At 40.0% G+C, this 18,910-nt stretch overlaps 2 protein-coding genes across 3 annotated transcripts; one reads left to right on the top strand and one right to left on the bottom strand.

Moving 5' to 3' along the window:
• The first annotated feature begins 663 nt into the window (after nt 1–663).
• LOC122990675 (signal-transducing adaptor protein 1-like) lies at nt 664–6,114 on the top strand. Of its 2 annotated transcripts, XM_044364119.1 has the most exons (12): nt 664–983; nt 1,156–1,227; nt 1,558–1,674; nt 1,909–1,965; nt 2,539–2,756; nt 3,027–3,158; nt 3,951–4,020; nt 4,574–4,676; nt 4,762–4,950; nt 5,152–5,259; nt 5,464–5,571; nt 5,806–6,114. In XM_044364119.1, exons 1-12 carry the CDS (start codon nt 882–884, stop codon nt 5,940–5,942), a joined length of 1,413 nt encoding a protein of 470 aa, XP_044220054.1. In that variant the 5' UTR covers nt 664–881; the 3' UTR covers nt 5,943–6,114. The 2 variants fall into 2 exon arrangements, with proteins under 2 accessions (XP_044220054.1, XP_044220055.1); XM_044364120.1 differs by lacking the exon at nt 5,464–5,571.
• Nucleotides 6,115–6,709: 595 nt separating this feature from the next.
• On the bottom strand, nt 6,710–18,875 carry ankrd13d (ankyrin repeat domain 13 family, member D). The gene is made up of 16 exons (XM_044364118.1): nt 17,952–18,875; nt 17,723–17,858; nt 16,968–17,092; nt 16,770–16,815; nt 14,884–15,027; nt 14,498–14,687; nt 14,066–14,132; nt 13,053–13,134; nt 11,872–11,933; nt 11,642–11,772; nt 10,697–10,854; nt 10,204–10,317; nt 9,796–9,971; nt 9,457–9,536; nt 8,534–8,767; nt 6,710–7,253 (listed from the first exon to the last, which is right to left on the bottom strand). The coding sequence occupies exons 1-16, from the start codon at nt 18,033–18,035 to the stop codon at nt 7,190–7,192; spliced, it is 1,893 nt and encodes a 630-aa protein (XP_044220053.1). The 5' UTR covers nt 18,036–18,875; the 3' UTR covers nt 6,710–7,189.
• Nucleotides 18,876–18,910: the final 35 nt, after the last annotated feature.

The following is an 18,910-nucleotide window of genomic DNA, read 5'->3' as shown; positions in this document are numbered from 1 at the left end:
TTTATTATATAATTTATGATCCAATCAATAAATGATACATGCAGGAGTTTATTAGAAAAGTTTTCAATACGGCTGCAATAAGCATCTTACTCTACAGTACCAGTCAAAAGTTTGGACCTTCCCATTCACTTCAATGAGAAAGTGTATCCAAACTTTTGACTGGTTGACTGGTTTGACTGGTACTGTATGTGAAGGTTGTTGTTGAATACTTCACATGTATATCTATTAATAAAAACAAATTACTACATTTATTTGATATTTTAACTAATTGAATATACATTTCTCCGACAACTGAACTCACAGCCATCAGCTGCACCAATGAGTGTCCAGTCTATGAACTGGGTGTGTATAAGACAACAACAACAACAAAACACTCGTGTGAGTGTTGCCTTTAAAACGTGAGCTGTTTTAGTGCATGTAGGTGATATTGTGCCCTTGTGTGTGTGTGTGTGTGCGCACGTGGACACATGCCTGCATGCTTCCTTGCCTCTTCTTGTATGTTGTAAAACTGTCCTCCTTGAGTTATACACAGGTTCAAAGTACAAGAGATCTACTAATTTATACTAACTACTTCCTTTTTTGTAAATCATTGCCGCATTTCCTCATTGTCAGTAACAGCACAGAGACTGAAGGGAAAGGGGGAGAGAAGCTTATCAGTGCAGGTTTATAGACCAATAATCATCTCAGGTATACTGAAGACGCAGCTTTAATCCATCATTGCTTTGAGAGCCCCACGAGAGAACAACAAGGAACAAAACTCTCAGGATCCAACTGCACTGAACTGTTTATTAATGACAACACTGCTGGACTGAACAGACGTGAACTGAGGCATATCAAAACCTGGTCAGAAGACGTACACAGATCTGACTGAGCTCTGGAGGATGTCTGTGCACCCCAGAGTTGTCCACAGGAGGAGAGCCACCATCACGGCTCTGCCTCTCTACTTCTCTGGACCCCTGTTGAAGAAAAATAACAAAGAGAAGGTGAGAACAAGGATGGAAAAGTTCCAGACTGTAAAAGCTAGAAAAGAAAAAGTAACATCTCTAAATATGTGAAGAATAAAATAAAAAAAATGTTTATGTAAATTCTTTTTAATTAATTGATGTGAATTTTGTGTTAAAAGCAGAAATTCAAAATGACATTTATGATTTTCAGGATTTCAAGAACTACTATGGAGAGCTCCGCGGAGCCACACTGTTTCTGTACAAAGATGACACACAAGATACAGTAAGCAAACACTCTTAACTTTACAAGTAATTACAAACATTAGAAATATTAAAATGTAAGTATGATTAATTAAACAGTGAAGGCAGCATGTGTTTCTCCATAAATCAATGTACAATGCTGACAGTTTAATGAACCTGGGGAAATAGGAGTATAAGGAAGTGGGTATAAAAGATGCAGAGGGTGCAGTGAAGACCAAAAACATACATCATTTTTACATATAATGAAATTACAATTAACCATTAACCTTACTTCAGATGAATCAATGCATATTATAGCAATCAAGCATGTACCAAGTGTTAATTTGCATATCTGTCTGTTTTACTTTGTCAGTACACAGAGAAACTGGACCTGGAGCAGCTGAAGTCCATGACATTAGATTCTCCGTATCGGAAAAAGACGGCGACCATCTTCACCCTCAAGCTGCACACAGAGAAGGTGCAGCTGAAGGTGTGTAGTAGTGAAATCTGACACTTCTTTGCTCATTGAAACAAACATAAAAAGATGCATATCCAAAGTAATTATCAGTGTTACCTGAGCTCCAGTTTCAAGGATTTGATTAAGAGGAGAGGGCTATACATGGTGTATATAGAGAATATCATTTTTCTGCCTTTCTTTTTCACATTTCATTGTCATTCTTTGCAGCACGTAACCAAAATGTCTGTTGTTTGTGTGACTGTGCAGATGGACAACCCTGACACAGGAGAGGTGTGGAGGGGTTACATCCTGACCGTTGCCAAAGTAAGCAAACACACTTACAGACACAGTGATACTAACAGACCTACAGTACAGTCGCTGGTGCTAATAGTTGAGAATATTACAGAATTCCCATGAACAACAACAACAAACGCTTTTAATGTCTGAGACCTCTCAAACCTGCTCCAAGGACAGATGTTCAACTCACTGGTGTTGTGTTGTGACACACCTTGTAGTTTCAAAATTCTTTAGAAAATAATCATTTTCTGTATGCAATACTTCACCTACTTGACACACAAAGTCAAGCATAACTAACAACAGGAAACAAGTACTTCCTGGTTAACAATAAGCCGGTAATTATTCTCATGATTCTTCTAGGAACAAACTCTCATTGAGACTAACTGAAAATAAGACTACAAATAATTTAATTACAGTATGTATCAGATTATTTCGTGTTTATTTTCAGTGTTTGTGTGTTTAATTTCTTATATTATCATTTCAGGGATTATTATAAATTTTACAAGACTATACCACGATGTGTCTTGTTATAATCTGTGTAAAATGTTATTGGTAATAATAATGAGTAAACCGGTGTTGACGAGCTCCGTTTCCCTGTAGAAAGAGATTCCCAGTAAGCTGCAGCTGCTGCCTGGCCAGATGTTGCTGCTTGAGGATGTCCTGGTCGAGGAGAAGAGGAGAAATCCCCCAACACGTCCACCCCTCCCACCCCGTCCATCTTTCCTTCGCCCAGCCTCCTCCCTCTCCTCCCCCTCCTCCCGCGCCCCCCCTCCTCCGCCCAAAGACAATCCTGACCACAGCGGCTCTGAGATGCCTCCGTAAGTCAGTTTACAGAAATGTTTCTTTTCAGATCCGTCCTCTTCATTAATGCTCTTTCTCACAGACTGCAAGTCATTCTTCCTCTTCCTGCAATTTCTATTTTTCTGACAACAAATACGGTAAAAACAGCAAAACAAAACATGACAAAACACAAATAAGACAGGATTTGTGTGTGTGTTTTGCCCTTTGCCCTCTAAAACAACATACCTGTCCTTTTATTGGCGCCACTGCCAATAAGGAAGTCTTCACATTTTATCTGATTCCTGTAGGTGTTTCTTCAATGTGACTCGGAGGGAGGCGGAGGAGATGTTGGAGGCGAACCCAGAATATGGAAGCATCATCCTCCGCCCATCCACCATGGTCAACAACTACGCCCTGACCCTCAGACACCTCACACCCAGGTCTGATGCTCCGGCTCAAGCTCTGAACTGTATCACTGACTAAAAAATAATACAGAAGTTTATAGTCGTATTTCGATTCTCACAAGACTAAGTGGCAGAGCGTTTTTTAAAAGAACTAAAACAATAAAAAGGTAAAAGATATATAAAAGACACATAAAAGATAGTATATCATCCTAGTCCAAGATAAAGTAAACAACAACAAATAGAACAAAGTCAGAGTAGTAAATATCAGGTTTTCTTTCCTCGCCTCAGCTTTTGCTACTGTTCATTCATCACATAAATATGGATATTTGGTTTTATAGTTTTTCTTTTAGATCAGAGCTGTGTTATGTTATGCCATCTAACACACATGACACATTGGAAATAATTCCTAATCAATCAAAATATTTTGCCCAACAAACCAAAGCCACATCCGGGTCTTTTTATTTGAATCACCTGATTAATCGGAGCTGGAATTCGTTTCAGTTTTGCACAGGAGTTAATTTGAAGTTTGTTTTGTAAAATCTGATTGTAAAAGGGTGATAAGCCTAAATAAAAATGTAACAAGTGTTACTGTAGACTTATTAGTTTCTTATTGACAGTCCCTCATTGGCATTATCATTGTAACTTCCTGATAAAAAGTAATCATGACTACATTTGATAAAGGGCTGAATGATTTGACAACTATTTATTATTTTTTGCTTATTCTAGTTGTTAAAATGTCATATGAAAATACAAAAAAAAAATCAACATGTTGTTGTTTAAGCCCCTGTCAGCTGTAAGCAAATAATCCTCCTCTTCCTTGTGTTTCAGTGGTCCCATCACGAAGAACTTCAGGTTGACGTCCACAAACACAGGCTTTGTCATTGGACTGGAAACAGCAGTACGTCCCACAGCTCTCACCTCCCCACAACTGTTAACTAATCAGAATTACACTCAACTACTTTTAAATTCAATGACATTCAATGAAGGAACATCTTAATTTGCCGTAACATATGTTCCATGTTGGCTACTAAAAATATACTTTGTTTGAAAATTAAAACTGGAAGGCAAACAATTCATGTCCTGCAAAGAAAAGCATGGATCAGGCTCCATGTGTATCAATTTAAACAATAAGTTAAAACTGAATGGCTTAACAATTCACCCATGCTGTATAAAAGTGTAACTGTGAAACTGTGGGGTAAATCTTCAAACAGTCCAGTCTATGTTTCCAGTAGCATTAGTGCCTCAAGATGGAAAAGTAAATAATTTTTCAGTGGATTATGACTTGTAGTTACAAAATAGGATTATACAGATTTCATTGACTTTACTCAGGGGGAATACAAGGACAATATTCAATGGCCACAGTAAAGGAAACTGCAATCAAATATAAATTTTCATACATGTAAAACCTATTCTTCCTCTTTGCTTTTCTTCATGTGTCTGTTTCTCTGTAGGTGACAGTCTCCTCCTTGAATGATGTACTTCAATACTTCCTTGAGAAGACAGAATACCGTCTCCAACCTTACGCGGTGTCTGACATCTACGACATTCACATTGGTGAGAAAAGCATTGCTGTTAAAAACAGTCTCGGCTTTACTGACACCTACAGGTGCACAACTCCTAACATGTGTTTGTTCAACAGGGGCGTCACCTGCTCCAAAGCCTGTCAGCGTCAACTCACCGTCGGCCAAAACTCTACCCAAGGCACAAGTAGCACCCATGATGCGTTCGCAGACCAAAGAGGAGCTTCTGCCCCCTCCAACCACGCCAGAGGAGGGTGAATACGTGGTTCCTGAGGACCAAAGTCCGGATTACAAAAACCTAAAGCAAGGTATGAATGAGTTGGAGTATATGGATATTGCATGTCAGTGTTGTTACATGAGAAAATATTTTAACATTAGTACTTATGTGCTATTTGAGATTTGTTTGAGTGCCATACAAATAGAATTATTATTATTTATATCGAGGTGTATGTATGAGTGAGTAAAGTCAGTCTAAATCAGTGACATTTGTGTGTTTTTGTCTAAACCAGTTGAGTTGGCAATTGAAGAGGAGCTTCTGCCCCCTCCAACCATGCCAGAGGAGGGTGAATATATGGTTCCTGATGACCAAAGCCCGAATTACAACAACCTAAAGCAAGGTATGAATGAGTTGGAGTATATGGATATTGCATGTAAGTGTTGTTACATGAGAAAATATTTTAGCATTAGTACTTATGTGCTATTTGAGATTTGTTTGAGTGCCATACAAATAGAATTATTATTATTATTTATATCGAGGTGTATGTATGAGTGAGTAAAGTCAGTCTAAATCAGTGACATTTGTGTGTTTTTGTCTAAACCAGTTGAGTTGGCAATTGAAGAGGAGCTTCTGCCTCCTCCAACCACGCCAGAGGAGGGTGAATATGTGGTTCCTGATGACCAAAGCCTGAATTACAACAACCTAAAGCAAGGTATGAATGAGTTGGAGTATACGGAAGTACATTAGTGTCAAAAATCACACGCGCACATGATTGCATGTCAGTGTTGTTACATGAGAAAATATTTTAACATTAGTACTTATGTACTATTTGAGATTTGTTTGAGTGCCATACAAATAGAATTATTATTATTTATATCGAAGCGTATGTATGAGTGAGTTGAGTCAGTCTAAATCAGTGACATTTGTATGTTTTTGTCTAAACCAGTTACGTTGGAAAGTGAGCTTCGGGAAGTTTTACAAATACGGCGGGGAAGCCTCTATGCTATGACCAGCAAGGACAAAGGCAACATGAACAAGAATGAAACCACTGGAAAATCCCACTGTGCTGTGCGGTCAAATTAAAATGAAAGCAATTATTTTTTATTTTTTGAAACAGGGGTCTCAAACCTTAATTACCTGGAGTTACTGGTCAGGTTGCTAAATGAACAGCTAGCTAAATGCTATAAATGGGATCTAAAATTATAAAATATATTGTAAATACATTATTATTATTATTATCATATATTAATTATATGATTATAAAAATATTAAATAGTTTTATGTTCATATTTTGCATCCTTCCCAGAAACTTTAGTGATTAATCTAAAAAAAAAAAAATCTAAGTGGGCAAAAAAAACATTTACAGATTTAAAGATGAATTTTAAACATGTGGGGGCATAAATCCATTATATCCGACCTCCACGCTGTTAGTTTGACATCCCTGCTTTAGAGGTTTGGACATTTTGGACACATGAGATTATATCATTATTGTTGATGGAGAAGGCTGGTTTACATACCACTATACTAAACTGTAAGTCAGAGTTTAATCATGTGATAAGGCAGATAGCTGTAGATAAGACCTCTTTGTACTTTATGTCCCAGATTAGATTACAATATGGTTTCAACTACACAATTCATACTTTTTGTGTCTCAAAGCTTTAAAAGCTTATGAAGCTTTCTGTTTTTATTCATAATGGAACATTAGACCAACATTGAATGAGCAAAATGTTGTACAGATCACAATTATTGTCCATTTTTGATATGAAAGAATGATCAAACTGTAAAAATAAAAAAATTCTGACGCATTTGAATCTTTTGTTCATAAGCATTAAAGGAAAAACATACTGTAATCCAGGATTATCATTATTCTTTATTTTTCACACATAGGAGTAAGTCAACATAAATGTTTCAAATGTTATAATCATATTTCTGTAAGATATTCCATTAAGATTGTATTTTTTTAAATTTTTCATCAGTATCATATTATAGGTTTAAAGTTTAAGGATCATTCATCACTCAATAAAGACAGCAAGACTGTGAAAAATATTCAATAAAAAAAGAAAAACAAAGACTCTCCCTTTTGTCTCCTTCACTGTAGTGTTTTTCAGAGTACCTGTTTCCCCTTTTCTTACCCCTTCCACCTGTTTCACTCACACTCACATTGCTTTTTCTGGTCCTTTATACTCTCTTTTAGCAGCCTTCATGTGAGAAAAAGATAAATAAAACATTTGTAATAACTTAACATCTCTGGATTTAAAAAATAAAAACAGAATAATTTAAGAGGATTTGTTGCCCATTGAAAACCCGCCTCCGTCGCTGTTGACGTGACATTACTTCTCAGTGAGTGACAGCTGCAGGATCCTCTCCAGCTCCTCCTCTTCCTCTTTCTGCTTCCTGTGACAATGGAAAGAGATACAGTTCATCAGAGGAGCAATGACGGTGATTTACCATTTTTTATTGTTTTCATCCACATACGGTTTGTTTTTAGCTGCAGAAAACACAGCAAAGAAGAAGAAACAGAAATTGTATACAGAATCATTTGATCCTCTGTTTTTTTTTAGCGTTTCCTCTTATCAGTTTAAATTTGAGTGGTTATACTGGAGCGTCTCAACATCTTTATAGTGCTGAGTGACCTGATGTTATTACTGGGTGCAGAGGCAGGGAAGGATAATCTGTTGCATCTGTTCGGCATGTTGTTTTGCTATGATGGCAGTGGATTGAAGCACGGCAGCACTGATCCTGGATGCCTCGCTGTAACGTGGGCTATCTTATGTAATCATTGCTCCAGTTATTGCAAACCTTGTGTTGAACCACCTTTACTGTTGGTGTTTACAGATTTTCCTTCATAATCATTCATTCACACAGCTGTCATTTTAGCTTGACAAGTGATTGAAAGAAACTGCTACAGCTGAAAGCAGTTATATTACTGTATTAACGGCATTTCAAGGTCACAGTTTAGTGTTTTTTTAGTGCTACAGTAGCAGGCTAGTAGCATCAATATGATCTGGAGAAGGTAAAGGGGAGTAGATGTTAAGGAGAATTCCCTGTAAATACTTGAATCTTAATTCCTGGTATTCGACTCTAGTCACAGATTAAAGAAGCCTGGGGAAAAACTGTCCAAAACTGAAATTGAAAGCCGCAGAGACGGGGGAAACTTTAACCCTAAAATTAACTACCTTGTTTGAAAAAATTAACAAAGGTATAAATGTCAAGTTTAAGTGAATCTGACTGTTTTATCCAAGCAGCCAATGAGCAGTCATCTTAGGGTGCCCACTACATGGCTGTTGCAAATTACAATATATTCTTGTGCCGTCTCTGTATTAATGCACGCAATTAACAACATGGAACAGATGAGGAGCTCCCTGGGTGAGACTCTGACACCCTACTATTACAAAAAACAAACCCTACTGAGCCAAAGTGGAGTGAAATGCAAGAGCACACTGCGGCACTAACTGTGTGCTCACTTACTTGTAGTGAAAAAGAAAAAAAGAAGAGGACTAGATGACAAATTTGGAGAAGAGAATAGCTGTGGCTTAGAAGTTTTCCAAATGTGGAACGATTCCTTTAGTTCCAGTTAAAGAAACAGTTCCACATTTCAGCAGATACTCTTATTTGCTTTCTTGCAAAGAATTTTGTGAGAAGATCAGTACCACTCTCATATATGTCTGCCTCACCTGTCCATCTCCTCCTGCTCCCGGCAAGACAGCTCCATGGCGATGCGCAGCTGCTCGTCGAAGCTGCTCGCCACACCGAAGTGTCCCGATAACCGCGGATCTGTGGCTGTGTTGAAGGAGAGCGGGGAATTGGCAGCGGGGTCCAACGGGGAGACAGAGGAGGGCTGGCTGGGGTCGGACATGTCGTCTCCCTCTCTGCTGGCCAGCGAGATGGACAGGGACTCCTGGATTGCCCTGTTAAAGATACAATTAAAGAGGAAAGAACTGAAACATTGTTAAACAAAAGAAAGGAAAGTTTCACTGCTGGGCTTCATTACAGGATGTCTGGGAGGAACTGTTCCCATGAGAAGGTCAAAAGAAAGAGCTAATCACTGAGTTCTATTCAGAGAAGTTTAATTAAATTACTGCACATGCCAGAGGTTTTCCTGAATAAAAAAGAAGCAGACATGAATTGAACCTCAATGGTTTTACAGTAACAACTATAAATGCTCATACTTAGAATAAACTCTACATCTGGTTGGGGTGGACTGCATAAAAGTTATATCTTGTGTAAGGATATATTATACTAAGCAAAGCAAAGTTACACTAATGCACTAACATCTTGACAAGTAAGTTTTTGACTAAATTATTCACCCTTTTCTTTACAAAACGATCTGTACACAATACACAAAATTAAAGAAAAATCTAAGAGAAATGACAAAAAATATATTTTTTAGCAGATGTGTCAATCGTCATTTGGTCGGTCTATCAGTTTGTACATCAGTCTAACATAAAAGATGATCAGCATGGCTCTCTGGTTTCTATGCTTGACATTGACTTCAGAATTCAAGGCCAGAAAATGATTAATATACTGTCAAATGAGTAGTTTCCTTGAAGTTAGGACCTCCTGCCTGTTAGTGTAATATGACAGAAGGTTAGCTCACCTCTCCAGCTGAGAGTCTTCCTCATACAGCGGAGACTGGGGCACCGGGCGGCTGTTGGTCAGAGCCTCCCAGATGGTCACCTAAAAAAAATAACGAAAAACAAAACACACATATGAAGGTGTGAGAGAGAAAGTGGAGTTTAACAACTGGCTTCAGATATAAAGAGAAACCTGAAGAGACACTTTGTTGCCTCAACAAAACTGATCACTAACTTTTAAAAGATTTATTGGAGGCATATTTTGGATCAAACATAAAGGAAAAAAGAAAAGAAAGAACCACAAATAGCATTCTGCATATATAATAAATCTTTGACTGGTAACTTTCAGGCTGTGCTCTGACCTGGTCACTCTCTGTACCAGCGTCCAGCAGGCTCTGCTGGATGGCAAACTGCAGCAGGTTGTCGTCCTCGTCCCTCATTGGCTCGCTGCGACCCGGACCAAGGGTGGTGTAGTCTGGCGGGGGCTCAAACACAGAGGGGTCCACCTCACAGTTGAAGGGAGCAGAGGGAGACTGACCTGGATGAAGATAATTTACAACTTTACTGTACTGAATTATTTTTAGAATCTCATTTTGGAAACGACTTCAATTTTGAGCTTCTTTTTTATCCTCAAACAAAAATGCATTATTCTGTACAAATGTGAGTTTTAGATTCCTGCTCATTACAGGTCACTGTAATGAGGCACTGAAATGTATTTTAATCATTTAATGTTATTTTAATGACTTGTGTATGTGTGAATGGATTGTTACCAGTTTCTTCAGAGCCCTCCGGTTTGTGAACCGTCACCGAGCTCACCGGCTCGTCACAGCCACACAGGTTACTGAAGGTCACTCTGGCGTTCAACACATGAAACAAAGGAATCTCTGGAGGACAAACAGAGAGTTTGATTCAGTCAGAAGGTGTGATGGGGTCAAGTAGCAACAAGTATATAGTATAAGTATGTAGTAAAGAACCGGACAATAAAAGAGTTTTATTTCGTTTTGGGAGATTCAGATGGCTGATTATCCCTGTAGGAACAGTGGGCAGTAGGGATGAAAACATACAGGAAGAATCATGAATGCTAAGATGTGATGGCACCACATAAAGCGTGAACCAGGAGCCAAGAATGTCCTCATTATTTTGGTCATAACATGTCAAAATAAAAAGCTGCAGCCTAACTACAGGCCCAGAGCTGGTGGGGAATCTGTTTTTGCTCCGCATGTGAGCTTCAACCTATGTTAAAAAGTGACTCCTCACACTCACCTATCTTGACCGGGAAGCCTGGCGGCAAGCGCAAAGTGATGAAGTCACGCAGCTTGGCAAAGTGGGCGTTGGAGATGGCCATGAGGTCGATGATGGGTGTCACCTGCTCAGCCAGGGACAGAGGGTGAGATTCACTCAACCACAGGGTCGCTTTAAACCTGGAGACGACACAGAGAGAGACAGACAGAGGGGAGGAGAAAGAAAAGACGTTACTAGTTTAACTACATTTCTCAGTAGCGTGGTGGTAGCGTGGCTGTTTATTGAATCAAATAGCTTTTCAGTAGCAAAGCTCTTTTATTGATCAAGTAGTGCAGTAGTGTCACACACAGACACATAACCCACACTGTTGCACACTGCTCCTAATACCACTGTGAAGAGATATTCAGAGCCAAGTGTGCCTCACAATTCATCACTTTTTACTGTGCAACACCAGACCAGTTGTTGTTGGTAATCTGCCTACAGGCTGGTTTTAGGAACAACAATAATCAACTGACAAGAAGGAATTGATTTATAGGTTGGATTTAGCATAAACATGAATATTAATATACAAATGCTACAGTATGACATAACCCCCACAGATGGTTATAAACAAATATTAACAATTAATCTTCTTGATTGTGTTATGTATCTTTTATGTAGCCTAAATTAAACCTACCTGCCTCTAGCTAATTTGATTTAATTGCTTTGTATTTCTCCTCTCAGCTCCTGAATGTAACACTGTTAGCTTCAATGTAGCAAACTACTTTTGCCATGTTGCTGTAGCTTAGCTTGCTACATTATAGCATTTAATGTAGTGGAGATTCATTTAATGTAGAGTATCTGGTAGCTTGGCTCACTTCACTTTCCAAGTAGCTTCCCAACACTGACAAAGACGCATTAAAAAAGCTTTTAAGCGCTGCAGCTTTCTATGCGTGGTCGTGTTTTGTTGCCGTGGCTCAGTCATACCTTTGGACTTTGCTGGTAAGCTCGACGGGACGTCCGATGTCCCGGCCGTTCAGGTTGAACTCTGCGTTGAAGTATTCCTCTGCTGTGATGGCTGTGGGGTTGTGAGGACTGGCACACTGGGACACATTACTCTGACAGAAAGAGAGAGACTTATATGTGACGCTGTTCATCCAAGGAGGCTGCAGGTGGTGTATGTGGATGTGATGCAAAGGCACTGTGGAGATTCTTACCCCATTGTGAGCTGTATGCTGCTCAGCAATTCCTAGGAAGGACTGCAGAGGAGTCTTTGAGCCTGAGTGGGAATAATGTAGAGAGATCATTATCAACCTGCAATGAAAATTCATTATATTTTTGGCTGGACCAGCAACGAACAAGCCCAATGACTGCGGTTGTCCACGAGTGAGTGATGAAGCTACACCACTGGTCGGCCGGCAGAGTGTTGAAGTTGGCCGTTGCTCTTTCAAAATGAATCAGCTCTGATGCTCTCAGCTCCAGTGTTAAATGCAGAAAAGTCAGCTAAACTCCTGTTTAAAACAGTCGCATACCAGCGTGTCATCGACTCTCCGGCTGGCAGCGCTGTCAGCAGCCAGCAGGAGAAACACTCTGTGCTGCGCTTGCATTTTATAGCTGAACTAATACCAGGAGGCAAGCTTTTTATTTCTCTGACGTTTTCACATCACAAACGTTGAACAACAGCTTTAAAACATGAGTTTTGAAAGTAAAACATGCGACTCATGTAGCTGTTATATCAGTTTAGTGTGGGGTGACTGCTCTGCAGGTGCGCTTGATTTGGCTGTAACTGCAGTAACCAGGTGGAGATAAGCCTCATGAATTTGCACCCAAAATGCTGTCAAAACATTCATTTACAATTTCCACCGCAGCCTCCATGATCATCAACCGGAAAAAAGCAGAAAAAAGGTGCATAAAGGCATGAGGGAGTTAAAAAGCACCTCAAATAACCATCACTCTGACAAAACCCTCAATACAGAGTGAAAAACGAGAGACATCCATAGAGTGAAACACATGGTTTAACCATGTCATGTGATATGCTACTTCAGTACACTTTGACAATAAATATTACTGGGACCACTACAGAAAATTGAAGATGAATATTTAATATCCAGGAATTCACATTATAGACACTACCACCGACTATCCCTGTAGCAAACTGGCCACAATTTCACACACTGACCATGCACAGTGCAGCTGTATACAAGGTTTTGACCTAGTTTTGTTTGTCATCCGCAGCATTTCACAAAATTTTACATAACACAAATAACCTATGAGTCAAAAAGAACTAATATACTTTAAATGTTATTTTTGGGCCTAAAAAAGTGTTTATCAGTTGAAGTGCCACATGATATTACTTTACGACCACTACAAATGTGTGTGTATGTGTTTGTGTGTTCACCTTTGCTCCTCGACTTATCCTGGTCTGATAGATGCTCCGTCCTTGACCGAGTCACCAGCTCCACATTGGTAGCACTGTAAACCTGCACATATCAACACACAAAGGAAAAACAAACTGTTTTTACACTTAGTTTTACTGAAGCTTCATTCAAAACAGTTTTAAGGACCAAGAAAACATTAATTTACTGTAAAACAGCAGGAGGTAAAACTGGCCTTTAGTGTAAAGATCTAAATTCCTCCCTGGTTTATCTTCGAGAGAACGTACAGAATATTGTTACTGTTTTGTTTGTAACTTATCACGTTAATTTCTAAACCGCATCTTCTTTGTGATTAATTTTCAATCTCAGATAGAGAAACCAGAATAAATATAATATTTATGCTGAAAAACACCATAAATAATCTGTCCACCGACAGCTGATTTGGAGCTTCGGCGACCAAAGACAGAAAATTATAGGACCAAATTCTCACAATGTTACTGCTGCTACAACCCACATCTACAAACCAACCAATCAGAATATGACATGAGGTGATGCAGAATACACTAACAGGAGCAACGTTTCATTAAAAGGTTTAGTTTATGGGGGGGGGGGGGGGGCGAAAAAACACACAGACCAAAATGATCGAGGTAAAACGTACATTAAGTTTATGCAAGAGAGAAAACCCTCTTTGCTTTGCTGCATTTTGAAAACACAAGAGTGGCACAGATACACACATTCATCACATAATCTGACATGTCCAAATTCATATCATCGAGTCCAACACAAGTCATGATCAAGATTTTATTAGACACCACTGTGCCATGCAATAAACTTACACAATCATACTGTCTATATGTGCCTGAAAAGGAAAATTCAGACAATGCTGGACAATTTGCGGTCTCTGAAGAATGTTACTGTCAATTTTCAGGGACTGTCAAATGGTCTGGGCCACATGGTTCGGCTTTGTTACTACAAATAAATTAAAGCCTATAATAAGAATTATTTGAAAAATCTGGCTGGCTCAGCAGTCAGTTACCTTGGCTTCATATCCGCTGACCACCTCACTCTTCTCAGAGCGCCAGCCCCAGATTCCCGACTTGTTTCTAAAAATAAAAGAAAAAGGAAGCAAAGGGATAAAGTAAAGCTTATGGTAGTTTTTTAATATTTCATTTTAATAATTTCCATGCTAAAATAACTACAAGCTTTCATTGTTTGACTCAGGTTTGAACCAGGTCGATGGCCTCAAGATATGTTAAAAAAAACTCAACTGAAAACATGCCAAGAAAACAATTTAAGGTCAAGTTAGCAGCTCCACAAAACATTTAGTGACATCTTATAGTTTCATCTAAGCATATTTGAATCATAAGATTTCTGCACATGGCTTGCAGAAACACAAACAAAATCAAGTGTGCATGCTGGTGAAATGACTGTGTTTTGTGACTTTGTCTGCAGTGTGTGTTTGTTTTACCGCTCGAATGCAATGTTGCGTGTGTTGAGGTGTGTGGAGACGATGGGCGACGTGAGTCTCTGGGCCGTGTTCTCCTGCGACGGCTGCATGGCTGCCAGCAGGGAGGGCGCGTCACGAGGGGACAACACGAGCGGCTCTGTGTACACCACCTGCTTCTCATGGTCCACCTCCATCACCACGGCCCCGTCATCTAAGAGGAGCACACAGGCGGATTAGGACGGCAGAGGATGCAACAACCTGAACTAAGGATTGACTAGAAGCATGATATCTCTGCATTCATCCAAGTCCAAGTCACGTCTTTATGAGAAAAGTGCAGGTCGAGGTGCACACAAACAAAGTCTCTGTATGGGAACGACAAGTAATGCAGATTCTAGGAGCATACTAACCCCCGCCCTTGAAGATATAGCTGCGTCGTCCTTTCAGCCAGGTCATGTGTTCGAAGCCCAGGAGAGTGGTGTCCACACGTAGACACGAGCCACTTTTCCAGACCCGATAGACGTCACTGGGACACACTTTAGACACCAAGGGCACTGAGAGGGGAATTGAAGAGGAAATATTTTAGAAACAGCAAAAAAGAGGCAAAGAGAGAGAGGGAACCAAACAAGGAAACGCAGATTCACATAGGAAGATGAGATATTTTCCTGAAAAATTTCTAAATATCACTCACTACATTAGAGCTACAACTAATGATTATTCATATAAAAGTAAAAAGATAAATACCCATCATGCTTTACCGAAGTGAAGTTAAAATTGCTGTTTGTGTTCTCACTAAAAGCCAAAATACTAAAAGCAAGTATTGAACTTATAATGATATGAAACATAGGAAAAGATAAATGAACAGAAAGATTAATTTATTGTAAATAGTAGAATTGAGTAATTTCCTGCTGACAGATAAATGTTTTAAGATACAAATCATTTCAGCACATTATTTAAAAAAATGACTAAGATATGGCTGACCATTACAAATTCCTTGTTCTAAAGTCACTAATATACTGCAAAAACATGTTATTAATCTTAAGTACCAGCTGATAATTACTGTAAATAATATTAACAACATTACCCAGATTTCAGGTTGCAAAATTGAATTAAATGTTCATGTCAGCAGATTTTGTAGATTAGAGAAGGCAAATTAATCCACCAGCGACCAACTGAACTGAGTAATCCTGTCAAATACATGACAGACAATAACTCTAACGGGTCACATTCTGAAACCATCCTGTGTTAAACTTTCCCTCCCGTCACATCCCTCAAAGCCTGCTGAGCGACAGCTGCTGCGACGGGAGCTGTTCAACTGCCGTGGTGCTGAAACTGACCTTGGTTAAAAACTACGGTGGCCCTGAGAGCTCACTGCACTGTAACTTCAGTAAGCACAAGGCAAATTAAGAAAACATCATCAATTTGACAACACATGTGCAGCATTTAAAAAAAAAACATGCTGCAAATACAGACAACACAACACATTACAGACACGATGGAAGTGTTTCCAGAGGATACTTAAAAGTAGAGATGCACTGATATCGGATATCGGTCCGATACTGACTCAAATAGCTGGATCGGGTATCGGTGACATTGGGCTGATCTGGTATCAGATACCCTTATTTTAATACATGACAATTCAGTAAATGTGTATCTATGTATTAATTTGTTTCATTTTGTTTTACAAAGTTAGGAAAGCAACTTTTAAGTCAAGCCTGATGTTGCCTTACACATGATAGAATGATCCCAGTCTCTTCCACACAGTGAGGCATACAGCTTATTAATTCAACACTGGTATCAGTACTCTGTATCGGCCAATACCCAAAGCCCAGGTATCGGTATTGGGACTGATAAAGTCAGATTAGTGCATCCCTACTTAAAAGTGATGAACACGTCTGGACAAGCTTGTTGTTGCCACGGTTTGTGACTCACGACGTTATTGAAGTCGGCTATCTGTCAGCGGTGTTGGAAAATGAGCTGAGATGTAAGTATTTTTAGTTTATTTTAACATTGTGATCACAAGTTCAGACGTGTTCATCACTTTTAAGTGTCCTCTGGGAACACTTCCATTGTGTTGTCTAAAATGTGTTGCGTTGTCTGTATTTGCAGCTTGTTTCTGGAATATGTTGTGTTGTCTGAAAATGCTACGTATGTGTTGTCAAATTGACGTAGATGTTTTCTTAATTTTCTTGTGTTTTGTCTATTGGCATGTGTTTTCTTAAGTTGCAATGTGTTGAGTTTTCAGGGCCACTTTAAAAAAAAAACAAACACATATATATTTATGAAAAACACTCACCCCAACTGGTGAACTCCCACTTCATCTCAACATAGAAGTCCCGCGCCTGGAAGAGACCGAGGAAATCAGGTGACTGAAAAAAGAACTTTCCAGAAATCTTTAACAAAGCTTTGAGCAGTTGCTGAGCATCTGACGTGTTTCTCCGTGCAACAGGTAGAGTGTCAGACCCAGAGTTGAACCACTGTGAGGCCTTGATACCTGTCTTAGTTTGCTGAGCAGTTCTGGGATGCCCGCCAGTCTCTCAGTGGCACGCTTGAAATCTCTGTACTGAAGCACCAGCTGAACAAGCTCAGGGTCCCCGGTGCTCACCGCCTCCTGCAAGACTGGAACATACAGAGGTGTCTTAGTAAGGTGTTGGGCCACCACGTGCCACCAGAACAGCTTCAGTGCACCTTGGCATTGATCCAACAAGTCTACTGGAGGGATGAACACCATTCTTCCAAAAGGTATTTCCTCATTTGGTGTTTTGATGATGGTGGTGGAGAGCGCTGTCTAACATCTCCCATAAATCATAAAATCTCCCATAGGTGTTGAGATCTGGTGACTGTGAAGGCCATAGTATATCATTCACATCATTTTCGTACTCATCGAACCATTCAGTGACCTCTCGTGCCCTATGTATGGGGGCATTGTCATCCTAGAAGAGACCACTCTCATCAGGATAGAAATGTTTCATCATAGGATAAAGGTGATCACTCAGAACAACTTTGTATTGATTTGCAGTGACTCTTCCCTCTAAGGGGACAAGTGGACCCAAACCATGCCAGCAAAATGCCCCCCACAGCATAACAGAGCCACCAGATCCCCTCACTGTAGGGGTCAAGCATTCAGATCTGTACTGTTTTTTTACTTTAATTTGTCACCCATCTGTACATTTACGTTTAACAGTAGGTATTTGTTACTCCCTCAGCAGCCTCAGGACATGAAACTGGAAGCCACAGCAGAGCACTCACTGGTCCAGCCCTGTGCGTTGCAGTGTGTTGGGTCTGCAGAGTGTCTGAGCAGCACTCGGGTTGACTCTAGGTGGCCCAGACACACAGCCAGCTCCAGTGGGCTGCGCCCCCTCGGATCCAGGCGCTCCACATCCTGCTGCAGAACCAAACACACGAGCAGCGTCAGCGCAATGCAGTGCGACATAACAAACCACCAAGCACCAGCTGCAAAATAAACCTCCCTGCTCACCTCTCTCTTCTGCAGCTCTCGGTCCAGCTCCAGGTACTGATTGTTCCAGACCAGAACATGCAGAGGAAACGCTTCTTGAGCCATGGTTGTCGCTCGCTTGACAGTTAAAACAATAGTAAAAGCTACAGTATGTTTGCAATATGACAACAGATTGCAGTGACACCACAGCAGCAGCAGCAGCAGCAGCGACTTCAGTGCTGGTCTGCACAGCTGGTTGGGCAGCTAGCTCAGTTAACACAGCAGAAAAATGGACAACTTAAACGCCGGAGGGGAAAGTGTTTCACCCGCAAAACCTGTCAGTAAGCAAATATGTCAAAAGAGCCACCGTTAGGCAGTCAACAAACTGGTATGTTGTGTGTACCTATTTAAATTAGTGGGCTGAGTTAGTCTGGCTAACTCAGCCCACTAATTTGATGTAGTAACAGCTAGCTGAGCTAACGTTAGCTAACTGGCTAATAACAACATTGTTCCCTGTTCTTCTCGGCACCTGTTTTCCATTCTGCACAACGCAGGAAAATACTTCACACCGCTAACAATTTACATCCGTTCATTTTCCCCCCCTACACACACGATGGAAATGTTGTCGACGAAAGAAAAAATATGAGTGAAATTGCCGGCTGGTAAAGTTGGCTTAGCTACCCCGCCGCCGCCGCTGCTGCTGCGACCATCCCCTGTTTATATCGCAGAGCTCAAAATAAAGAGAGATACGGCCTTTATTATTCCAGTTTCACATCCAGGTCACTCCAGTTTAAGTCCGATGTTGGTGAGAAACAGTCCTGCTTGTCTTAAAGAGTATTAAAACCACATCACATCTGTTGTCTGCTGGCATGCGTGTAAAAAAAACCCCAGCTTTGTTAAGATGAAGACATTTTTTTTTTATAGCTGCAGCGTTATTTGTTTATTATTTATTTATTTATGTAGGCGTCGCTTCATTTCCAGGTTATAGAGAGATGCTGGGT

The sequence above is a fragment of the Thunnus albacares genome, chromosome 10 (genome assembly GCF_914725855.1).
Source record: "Thunnus albacares chromosome 10, fThuAlb1.1, whole genome shotgun sequence".
NCBI classification, from domain to species: Eukaryota; Metazoa; Chordata; class Actinopteri; order Scombriformes; family Scombridae; genus Thunnus; species Thunnus albacares.
Note: the sequence above shows the minus strand (reverse complement) of the source record. Positions and strands in the feature narration are given on the sequence as shown.